The sequence below is a fragment of the Colobus angolensis genome, unplaced genomic scaffold, assembly GCF_000951035.1.
Source record: "Colobus angolensis palliatus isolate OR3802 unplaced genomic scaffold, Cang.pa_1.0 Scaffold181, whole genome shotgun sequence".
NCBI classification, from domain to species: Eukaryota; Metazoa; Chordata; class Mammalia; order Primates; family Cercopithecidae; genus Colobus; species Colobus angolensis.
In genome coordinates, this window is record NW_012114944.1 from 2,199,256 (window position 1) to 2,211,949 (window position 12,694).

The 12,694-nt window shown below is 36.9% G+C and overlaps 1 protein-coding gene across 1 annotated transcript in view; it reads left to right on the top strand.

Moving 5' to 3' along the window:
• DCAF10 (DDB1 and CUL4 associated factor 10) overlaps positions 1 to 12,694 on the top strand; it is a 75,455-nt gene that overhangs the window by 51,322 nt on the left and 11,439 nt on the right. The window contains exon 4 of the mRNA XM_011939458.1: positions 3,668 to 3,865. Coding sequence (XP_011794848.1) covers positions 3,668 to 3,865 — 198 coding nt within the window. The remainder of the gene's footprint in view (positions 1 to 3,667; positions 3,866 to 12,694) is intronic.

Below are 12,694 nucleotides of genomic sequence, written 5' to 3' on the forward strand. Positions count from 1 at the left end.
TCTCCTAACTGCTGATGGAACTCATATTGGTATGTTTTCCTGGAGGACAATTTGGCTATATTTAAAAAAACTTACATTACAAACAAATCCCATTTTACTTAGCAATATGTTTTTCTGGGAATATACTTAGAGACATAAATAGGGATGTGATTAATATTTGGCTGTAAGTATGCTCATCTTAGTGTTTTTTAGTAGTAAAAAATTGTAAGCAATCCAAACACCCAAAAATTGCATATTCATTTTAAAAAGAAGCCGGGCACGGTAGCTCACGCCTGTAATCCCAGCACTTTGGGAGGCTGAGGCAGGTGGATCACCTGAGGTCAGGAATTCGTGACTAGCCTGGCCAACCTGATGAAACCCGTCTCTACTAAAAATACAAAAATTAGCCGGGCGTCGTGGCGGGTGCCTGTAATCCCAGCTACTCTGGAAGCTGAGGCATGAGAATCACTTGAATCCAGGAGGTAGAGGTTGCAGTGAGCACCTGGGGGATAGAGCGTGACTCTGTCTCTAAAAAAAATTTTTTTAAAGAAAAAAGATTTCAGTTTCTTCATACAGTGAACAGTATTCAGCCCATTAAAAATGATTTTGTCAATAAATCTTTAATAACATGGCAATATGTTTTTGAGATAATATTAGGTTTAAAACATAGAAATTAAGCTAAACATCAATAAACTGGTTATTTTTGGTGATGGATTTTTTTTATTATTATTTTCAATAGAAATGTTTTTTGTTATTGTTATTTTTAAAATAAGAGATGGGGTTTCGTCATATTGCCCAGGCTGGTCTCAAACTCCTGAGCTCAAGCGATCCATCCATCTTGGCCTTCCAAAGTGTTGGGATTATAGGCATGAGCAACCACGCCTGGCCAAGAAATGTATTTTTTTTTTTATTCAATTTTTTTTATTTTTTATTTTTTATTTTTTTCTCTAAGAAATGTATTTTTATAATTAAAAAATAGTTACTGGGAATCACCATAGAATAAATCCATAATGTACTCCCTAGTCATCTCTACTTTCCCATACACAGCATTCCTAACACTGCTTCTCAGAGGGCACCATCCGCTTACATGCCTGTGTACCTTTGCTTACCCCCGGCCACTTAGGGAGTTCCTGCTCATCTTTTATTCAGTTCAAATGATAACATCATGAAATCTTTCCCAACCACCCTCTTTGCTTATTCCACACAATTATTTTGTGTAATTATGTAGTTACATTGTCTTTTCTGCTAGGCAGTGAACTCCTCTTTCGTTTATTTTATAAGTATTTGTTGAGTGCATATGTGTCTGGCACCATGTGTATTGTATACTGCAGATCTAAACATGACCTGAGGCAGACAGGTTCCTTCTGCCTTCAAGGAGTTTATAGTAAAGTTGTTCCTTACAGTATAATTTTTTTTTTTTTTTTGAGACGGAGTCTCGCCCTGTTGCCCAGGCAGGAGTGCAGTGGTGCCATCTGGGCTCACTGCAAGCTCTGCCTCCTGGGTTCACACCATTCTCCTGCCTCAGCCTCCCAGTGGCTGGGATTACAGGCGCTCGCCACCACGCCTGGCTAATTTTTTGTATTTTTAGTAGAGACGGGGTTTCACCAACAGTATAATATTAAGTATTATGATAGAAGCTCCCAGAATGCTTTGGGAGCTCAGAGAATTGGTAGGTCTACCAGACTGGTTAAACAGGAAAGGCTTCCTGGAGGGGATAACAGCTGAATATAGTTATATGCCACATAACAACATTTCAGTGAGTGACATCATATACAACAGTGGTTCCAGAAGATTATAATGGAGCTGAAAAATTCCTATTGCCTAATACTTACTGTGTTATACTTTTTATTGTTATTTTAGAATGTACTCCTACTTTAAAAAAAAAAAAAGTAAACTGTACAACAGCCTTAGGGAGGTTCTTCAGGAGGTATTCCAGAAGAAGCCATTGTTATCAGGAGATGACAGCTCTGTTCCTGTTATTGCCCAGTGGGGCAAGATGTGGAGGTGAAAGACAGTGATACTGATGATTTTTACCCTGTGTAGGGCTAGGCTAATGTGTGTCTTTGTTTTTAACAAAAAAGTTTAAAAAGTAAACATTTTAATAGAAAAAAGTTTATAAAATAAGGATATAAAGAAAGAACATAGTTTTGTACAGTTGTACAATGTGTTTGTGTTTAAGCTGTTATTACAAAAGAGTCAAAAGTTTAAAAAATTAAAAATTCATTAAGTAAAAAAAGTTATAGTAATCTAAGGTTAATTTATTACTGAAGAAAAAGTTTTAAATAAAGTTAGTGTAGCCTAAGTGTACAGTATTTATAATGTCTACAGTAATGGACAGCAATGCCCTAGGCCTTCACACTGACTCACCCCTCACTCACTGACCCACCCAGAGCAACTCCCACTCCTGCAAGCTCCATTCATGGTAAGTGCCCTATACAGGTATAACATTTTAAATCTTTTATACAGTACTTTCACTGTATTTTTTTCTATCTTTCAATATACAAATACTTACGTTTGTGTTACAGTTGCCTACAGTATTTAGTATGGTAACATGCTGTGCACATTTGTAGCCTATGAGTGATAGGCTACATACCATATATACCATATAACCTCAGTGTGTACCATCTAGGTTTGTGTAAGTTCATTCTATGATGTTCACACAACAACAAAATCACCTAAGGACACATTTCTCAGAATGTATTCCATCATTAAGCGACACATGATGGTATTAAAAAGAAAGCAAGAATTAGCCAGATCCAGGGGCAGGAGGAAGGTTGTTTCAGGTAGCAGAAACAACCTGTGTAAACGCCTGGTATTTGAAAACCATGATCAATTTTAGGAGAGTCGTTATGGTATTTGTGGATATTGAGGTTGATTTCTGACAATTATATGTAAATTTATCTTGGAAGAAGCACCAGAATTCATTTCTTCGGTAAGAGATTAGGATAACAGCATGTATTACAGAAAGCATCCTAATGTTAAACAAAAATTCAAGTGTGAATAGTAGTTTATTTTTTAAGCATTTGTATTAAATATATTCTCACTAAGGATTGAGAAGTTAGTGTAAAATAATAAAAAGTGTGAATTATATAGTATTTTAAGTCTTATTTTGTAATCTTGACTGGTCCTAATAAAATGTTGCTAAAAGATTATTTGGGAAATACCTTTGAGTTAAAAGATTTTTAAAAATGGCAATTTTTACATCAATTTTTGTGTGTAAATGTGTTCTAAATAGAAAAAGATGTTCAAGGCAGAGCAAATATTTCTCATGATTTTGATTACGTGTAATGTGTCCCTCTCGGCAATCAAGTCTTCAAAACTTCCTCTATCTCCTATTAAATTCTCTCTCATCATTTTTGTTTCCTATAGAGATTCTGAAGTTCTTTTTTTCCCTTCTGTCACTGTTTTCCAAACACTTACCCCTATTTCCAATTTCAAATAAAAATCAGTAATTTAAAGCAAATGGATCCAATTGCAATGTGACTGTCATTAAATCATAGTATCCTGGCTCTATAATTATGCAAAGTATACTTTTTATAGTATATCAGAGTCATTGGGTTTATATAGTGAGTGTGTAGTCCTTTTTTTCTTTCTTTCTTGACTAGGTAATATAGTGACTGTTTCTCAAATCATTTTTCCTTTAAAAAGAGATTAAATGAACCAGGGTTTTGTTTTTCTGCTTTTATAGATTTCTTGATAACCGGCTGTTTGCTACCTGCTCTGATGACACTACAATAGCACTATGGGATCTGAGAAAATTGAACACCAAAGTATGCACTTTACATGGTCACACTAGCTGGGTGAAGAACATCGAATATGATACTAATACAAGACTCTTAGTAACATCAGGATTTGATGGAAATGTCATTATTTGGGACACTAACAGGTTTGTGAATAGGAGACCATGTTAGGATTATGAACAAAAACATTTTTTTAAAGATGGTGAACAAATTCAGTGTTCTGTCCTAGCCTCAAGAAAGAAACTGGCTTTAGGAAAAACAACCAAAAAGTGATGATACCGTTAATTGTACTTACTCATATACTGCAACTGAAAATTTTAGGAGAAAATGATACAGGAAGGAGACCAAGTAGTATAGTTAATGATGAAAACTGGCTTATAAAAAGAATTTCCTGAATTTAAGGAAAAATATTTTTGTTATTTCTCCTGCGAAACTAAACTGTTTCTCACTTTTTCTTCCTTCAATTCTACATATATTTATTTTGTAATTTTTGTTCTTTGTTTTCATGCATTAAAAGAGTAGTTCTCATTTGGAGTGGTACTGATCTCAAAGGGAAGGTTTAGAAATAAAGTATGGGGCAGTTTTGGTTGTCACTATGGGGGAAGAGAGCGATCTACTAGCATTTAGTCGGCAAGGACCAGAGTTTCTAAACATCCTGCAGTACACAGGCCAGTGTGCAGAGCGGACTAGTTGTCCCACCTAAAATGCCAGTTATGCCTCTGTTGTGAAACATTCCAACAAAATGTCTCCTTTTAAAGAAATTGATACTTAAAGAGTTGAAGTTTGAAAAATAATTGAAACATGCCTGCTTTGCTAGCCATGGTGAAATGATAATACAGTAAACACACCATGACCATTTCTGTGTGTATTTGTTTTTGTTGTTGTTTTGAGACAGGGTCTCGCATTGTCACCCAGGCTGTAGTGCAGTGGTGCAGTCACAGCTCACTGCAGCCTGGATCTCCTAGGCTTAAGTGATCCTCCTGCCTCAGACTCCTGAGTAGCTAGGACTATAGGCATGTGCCACCATGCCCACCGAATTTTTTAATTTTTGTAGAGACGGGGTCTCACTATGCTGCCCAGGCTGGTCTTGAACTCCTGGGCTCAAGTGATCCTCCTGCCTCAGCTCCCAAAGTACAAGGATTACAGGCATGAGCCACTGTGTGTGGCCATCATTTTTGGAATATTCTTTTTAGAGGTCATATGTAAAAAGAGAGGGGCTATTCTTAGAGATTTGTAGCTACCCATACTCTTTTGAGTGGAAGACAAAACTATTGGTTATCTTTAGACAAAGACAAGCATACCTACTAAATGAATTTGTTTACTAAAATTTAGAAATAAAATTTGAATAGAAACATAAATGATAACTTCCAAATTAGTAGAGGGTAAAAAACTAATACAACATGATGAATCCCATAGAAGCAGAGAAGGGAAGGAAAAAAGAGAATTATTTAAAAGAAAAGATAAGTTAAGAAGCACAAAACTAGTCATATACTGCAACTAAAAATGTTGGAGAAAATTATACAGGAAGGAGACCAAGTTGTATAGTTCATGATGAAAACTGGCTTATAAAATAAATTTCCTTAATTTCAGGAAAAATATTTTTTGTTATTTCACAAAGCATAAAACTGGTAGGCAGATAACCTAAGCTTCAATCCAAATATTAATAATTGTGATAAACATATATGGACTAAACTGTCCAGTTAAAAATAGACAGTGTTAGATTAGATTAAAAATAAAACAGAGCTGTATTTTCTTTGTAAGGGACACAGTTAAAACATACCCAGAAAAGTTGAAAGTAAAAGGATGAGAAAAAACAAACAGAATTATACATCAAAGACAAAACAGTTGTAGCTACATTAACAGCAGACAAAATAAAGTTTAAGGCAAAAAGCATTATTGATAAAAAGGTACTATAACAAAAGATTAATTTCACTAAAATATAAAAGCTTGTATGCACCTAAAAACATAGCATAAAAATATAAAAAGCAAAAGTGGAGAGAATTACAAGAAAGAAGTGAGAAATCTCCATCTCAGTGGAAAATATTAACAGCATTCTCTCATTTACTAATAGATAAGATAGACAAAAATGGGCCGGGTGTGGTGGCTCACGCCTGTAATCCCAGCACTTTGGGAGGCTGAGGTGGGTGGATGACTTAAGGTCAGGAAACCAGCCTGGCCAACATGGTGAAACTCTGTCTCTACTAAGAATACAAAAATTAGGCCAGGTGTGGTGGCTCACACCTGTAATCCCAGCACTTTGGAAGGCTGAGATGGGTGGATCACCTGAGGTCAGGAGTTCAAGACCAGCCTGGCTAGCATGGCAAAACCCCATCTCTACTAAAAATACAAAAATTAGCCAGGCGTGGTGGCTGGCGCCTGTGATCCCAGCTACTTGGGAGGCTGAGGCAGGAGAATCACTTGAACCCAAGAGGTGGAGGTTGCAGTGAGCTGAGATTGTGCCACTGTACTCCAGCCTGGGCCACAGAGTGAGACTCCATCTCAAAACAATAACAACAACAACAACAACAACAAAAACACAAAAATTAGCAGGGCCTAGTGGCACACACCTGTAATCCCAGCTACTTGGGAGACTGAGGCAGGAGAATCGCTTGAACGTGGGAGGCGGAGGTTGCAGTGAGCCAGCCTGGGTGACAGAGTGAGATTCTGTCTAAACAACAACAACAACAAACAAAGAAAAATGGATAAGGCTGTGGAAGATTTAAATATTATTAATAAGCTTGATATATTACACATATTTAGAATTCCGCTCCCAACAACTAGTAAAAATATCCTCTGAAGCAAACTTAGAACAGGTACAAAAATTGAGCATGTACTGAACTTCAAAGTAGGTTTCAGCTGGTACCAAAGAACTATTATCACACAAACCATTTTCCCTGTTCTTAGTATCATTTAGTTATTAATTAAAAATTCTCATGTTTAGAGACTTATAAACTCGCTTTTAAATAATTTATGAATCAAAGAAGAGATCATACTGAAGATAGGTTGAAAACTAATGAACTAAGCATCTTACTCAAAAAACTGGAAAAAAGTAAAAGGATAAATCCAATGAAAGTAGATGTATGGAAATGATAAGTGTAAAAGCACAAAACTGATGATGTTAAAAATGAAAATATAATAGAGGATTTTTTAAAGCCTGCTCTTTTAAAAAAGCTAATTGAATAGGCAATTCTCTGGCAAGATTCATCAAGAGAAAAAAGACAAAAATAACTAATATCAGCAACAAAAAAGGAGACAACAATATAGAATAAGATGATAGATGAGCTTTATTCCCTATATACTTGAAAACTTTGATGAAATAGGCAGTTTACTAAAAAGTACACCTTAGCAAAACTGGCAAAGGAAGAAATAGAAAACCTGAAATACAACTATTACCAGGACTAATATTTAGCCAATATGTACTGGTTCAGCTGAAGCATTGTTAAAAGATTGAACTTCTTCCATACTAATTTGTAAATAGGCAGTGCCCTGAGTTACCCTCTGACACCCTCTGACTACCCAGGCCCCTCTTCTAGAGATACCTCCCTCAAAACCTTCCCATGATTCAGTAGCAAAAGCCCCCGTTACACAATATGGCGATTCCAGGACCCTGTTCCAGCACAGCCATCTGCATCTATTCTGACTGGCAAGTGTTCGTGCAGCGCTTGTTATTTAAATATTCTGAATATCACCTCTGCCACAGCCATTAAAGAAAGGGAAAAAATGAATTAAAACCTACCTACAGTACTAATAAAAGAGCAGTTCTGTCCGTTTTACAGGTGACTTCTACCAAATACTGCAAATAAGAGAACATTCTAATTTTATTAAACTGATCAGATTACTGAAAAAGGGAATTCTTACATCATGTATAAAACTAGTATGACCATGATACCTGAAGTTAACAAAGATAATATTAAAAAAAAAGAAAGGCAAATCTGTAATATGAATGTAAATACAAATATTCTAAATGCAAGGAAATTGAACCCTACATTATAGTAAATATCATGACCAAGTTGGGCTTACTCAAGGAATGAAAAGATGGTTTATCAATAGAAATTGTATTAATATAATTATCCCCATTAACAGATAAAATGGGTAAATTTGTATGATTGTTTCAAATGAGGAATAAGATTCAACATTCAGTCATAATTAAAAACAAAAGAGAGGAGACATCATAACCAACCTTACAGAAATTAAAAGGATTAATAAGGAGTACTATGAGCAACTTTATAGCAACAAATTAGGCAACATAGATGAACAGGTAGACACCTAGGGAGTCACAAATTACTGAAACTGACTTAAGATAAATAGAAAATCTATAGACTCATAGACCTACAGCAAGTAAATAAATCCAATTGGTAAATTTTTTTTATTTTTTTAAGATGGAGTCATTGCAACCTCTGCTTCCCGGGTTCAAGTGATCCTCCTGCCTCAGTCTCCTAAGTAGCTGGGATTACAGGCGTCCACCACCACCCTGGCTAACTTTTGTATTTTTAGTAGAGACAGGGTTTCACCATGTTGGTTAGGCTGATCTCAAACTCCTGACCTCAGTGATCTGCCCACCTTGGCCTCCCAAAGTGCTGAGACTACAGGTGTGAGCCACTGTGACTGGCCTGAATTGGTAATTTAAAAATAATCCCACAGTGAAAAGCCCAGAATCAAATGGCTTCACTGATTAATTCTACCAAATATTTACACAGTAAATAATAACAATCCTTCACAAACTCTTCCAGAATATAGAGGAGACAGGATACTTTCCAACTCATTCTTTGAATCTAGTATTATCCTGATACTAAAACCAGACAGACACCATACGAATAGAAACTACAGGGCTGGGTGTGGTGGCTCATGCTTGTAATCCTAGCATTTTGAGAGGCCAAGGCAGGCTGATCACTTGAGGTCAGGAGTTCAAGACCAGCCTGGCCAACATGGTGAAACCCCATCTCTACTAAAAATACAAAAATTAGCTGGGTGTGCTGGTGCATGCCTGTAATCCCAGCTACTCAGGAGGCTGAGGCAGGAGAATCCCGTGAACCCAAAAGGTGGAAGTTGCAGTGAGCCAAGATCACACCATTGCACTCCAGCCTGGGGGACAAGAGCGAAACTCCGTCTCAAAAAAAAAAAAAAAAAAAAAAAATAGAAGCCACAAATATTCCTTAAAAAAAAAAACTGATGGAAAAATCCTCAACAAAATATTAGCAAATCTAACAATATATATAAACATTTTTATGTCATCACCAAGTGGAATTTATCCCAGGAATACAGGGTTGGTTTAACTCCCAAAATCAGTTAATGTAATACATCATACTAATAAAGTTCAAAACCCATATGATCATCAAGACAGAAAAGCACTTGACAAAATCTCTTTGTGATAAAACTAGGCATAAAAGGGAATGTATTCAATAGCTAAGAATCTTGCTTAACATTGAAAGACTGAATGCATTCCCCCTAAGACTGGAAGCAAGGCTCTCACCACTTTTATTTGAAATTATACTGGAGGTACAACATTGCACTGGAGGTGCAATCAGGTAAAAAAAGAAAGAAGAAAAGGCATTCAGATTGAAAAGGAAGAAGTGCAGGAGGCATGTTTCTGTATATAGAAAATAGTAAGGAATCTACCAAGAAATCCACTAGACCTAATAAACAAGTTTAGTAAATTCACAAGATATACAATCAATTGTATTTCTACTTATAAGCAATGAACAATCCAAAATTGAATGAAGAAAATAATTTCATTCACAATAGCATCAAAAAGGGTAAAATACATAGGAATAAATTTAACAAAAGAGGTATGAGATTTGCACACTGAAAACTATAAAACATTGCTAAAGGGAATATAAGAAGTTGTAAATAAATGGGGAGATAGTCCATGTTCATGGATTGGAAGATGCCATATTATTAATTAATAACAAGTATTGGCAAGAATGTGGGGAAACTGGAACCCTCATTGCTGAAACCCACATTGCTGGTGGGAATGTAAAATGGAATAGCCACTTTAGAAAACAATTCGGCAGTTTCATAAAATGTTAAACATGGAGTAACCATATGATCCACCAATTCCACTCCTAGATATCTACTCAAGAGAAATGAACATATATGGCCACACAAAGACTTGAATGTTTATAGTAGCACTCATAATAAGCAAAAAATGGAACCAATCCAAATATCCAGCAAGTGGTGAATAGATAAACAAAATGTGGTATATGTATGCAACAGAATACTATTTGGCAATGAAAACAAAGAATTGATACATGCTATGACATGGATGAACCTCAAAATAGTATGCTGGGTGAAAAAAGCCAATTTGCAAAAGACTACTTACTGTATGATTCTATTTATATGAAATATCCAGAATAGGTAAATCTATAGAGATAGAAAGTTGATTAGTGGTTGCCTGGAGCTAGAGTGGGAACAGAAAATGATTGCTAATGGGCAGGAGGAATCTCTTAAGGTGATGAAAATGTTCTGAAACTGGATTGTGTTGATGATTGCACAACTCTGTAAATTTACTAAAAAATTACTTAATTGCGGCCTGGCGTGGTGGCTCAAGCCTGTAATCCCAGCACTTTGGGAGGCCGAGATGGGTGGATCACCTGAGGTCAAGAGTTTGAGACCAGCCTGGCCAACATGGTGAAACCCCGTCTCTACTAAAAATACAAAAATTAGCAGGGCATGGTGGTGGCTGCCTGTAATTCCAGCTACTCGGGAGGCTAAGGCAGGAGAATTGCTTGAATCTGGAAGGCAGAGGTTCCAGTGAGCCAAGATTGTGCCACTACACTCCAGCCTGGACAACAGAGCGAGACTCTGTCTCAAAAATAAATAAATAAATAATAAAAATAAATAAATAATTACTTAATTTACACCTAAAATGAGTGAGTTTTATGGCATGTAAGTTATACCTCAATGAAACTCCTGAATCATTAATTAACTAGAGATAGAAGGAAATTTACCAAAAGCATATACTAAAAAATTACAGCACATTTTAAAATGGTGAACCTTAAGAAGTTTTCTCCCTAAAATCTGGAAGAAGAACTTGCTCACTGTTACCACTACTGTTCATCAGTGTCATGGGGTGGGTGAAGCAGGGGAGGGTACTAGTTGGTGCAATAAAAGAAGGAAGAAAACAATTATATATGGATTGGAAAGAAGAAAACAATATTATTCACAGATGATATATCAGGGGTTGGCAAACTATTTCTGTAAAGGACCAGGTAGTACATATTTTAGGCTTTGTATACTACATGGTCTCTGAGCCGTCATAGATGTACGTAAATGAATACATGTGGCTGCGTTCATAAAAACTTTCTTTATAAAACCAGGCAGTGGTCAGGCACAGTGGCTCATGCCTATAATCCCATCACTTTGGGAGGCCAAGGTGGGAGGATTGCATAAGCCCAGGAGTTTGAGACCAGCCTGGGCAACATAGTGAGACCTCATCTCCAAAAAAATTTTAAAACATGGCCAGGTGCGGTGGCTCACGCCTGTAATCCCAGCACTTTGGGAGGCTGAGGCAGGCGGATCACAAGGTCAGGAGTTCAAGACCAGCCTGATCAACATAGTGAAACCCCGTCTCTACTAAAAATACAAAAAAATTAGCTGGGTGTGGTGGCGGGTGCCTTTAATCCCAGCTACTCGGGAGGCTAAGGCAGAAGAATTGCTTGAACCTGAGAGGCAGAGGTTGCAGTGAGCCAAGATCGCACCACTGCATTCCAGCCTGGGCAACAGTGCAAGACTCCGTCTCAACAACAACAAAAAACTTAAAACATTAGCCAGGTGTGGCCATGTGCACCTGTAGTCCCAGGTACTCAGGAGGGCGAGACAGGAGGACCCCGAGCCCTGGAGTTCAATGTTGCAGTGAGCCATGATCGCACCACTGCACTCTAGCCTGGGCAACAGATTGACACCCTGTCTTTAAAACATAAAATAAATAAAACCAGTAAGTGGGCCAAATTTGGCCCATAGGCCAAAGTTTTCTAATCCTTGATCTATATAGAAAATCTTAGGAATTTCTCAGATAAATTACCAGAATTAGTAAGAGTTAACAAAGGTCATTAGATATAAATTATGGAAGAGAGTAGGGAGGTTCCTCAAAAACTTAAAAATAGAACTGCCATATAAATCCAACAATCCTTCTACTAGGTATATATCCAAAGGAAATTGAATTACTATGTCGAAAAGATATCTGCATTCCCATGTTCACTGCAGCACTATTCACAGTTGCCAAGATATGGAGTTAACCTAAACGTCCATCAGTGAATGAATGGATTTAAAATGTTGTAATATACACAACAAAATACTATTCAGCCTTTAAAAAGAAGGAAAATTTGTCATTTGCAACAACATGAATGAGCCTGGAGGACATTATATTAAGCAAAATAAGCCAGGCTCAGAAAGACAAATATCACTTACATGTAGAATCTAAAAAAGTCAAAAACTCATAGAAGCAGATAGTAGAATGGTGGTTACCAGGGACTGGGGACAGGTAGGTGGAGTACAGTGGAGGGAAATTTTGAAAATACATTTCAATTAGGAGGAATAAGTTCAAGAGATTTACATTGTACAAAATCACGACCACTGTTAATGAGAATTTACTGTTGTTATTATATATAATTGAAATTTATTAAAAGTAGATTTTAAGTGTTATCATACATGCTAAGTATGTGAGGTTCTATATATATATATATAAATTAGCTTGATTTGGCCATTCCACAATATATGCATATTTCAAACATCATGTACACCATTAAAAAAATTTATCTTTTTAGGCCTGGCACGGTGGCTCACGCCTGTAATTCCAGCATTTTGGGAGGCCAAGGCGGGTGCATCACTTGAGGTCAGGAGTTCGAGAGCAGCCTGGCCAACATGGTGAAACCCTGTCTGTACTAAAAATATAAAGATTGGCCGGGTGTGGTGCCGCACACCTGTAATCCCAGCTACTCGGGAGGCTAAGGCAGGAGAATTGCTTGAACCTGGGAAGA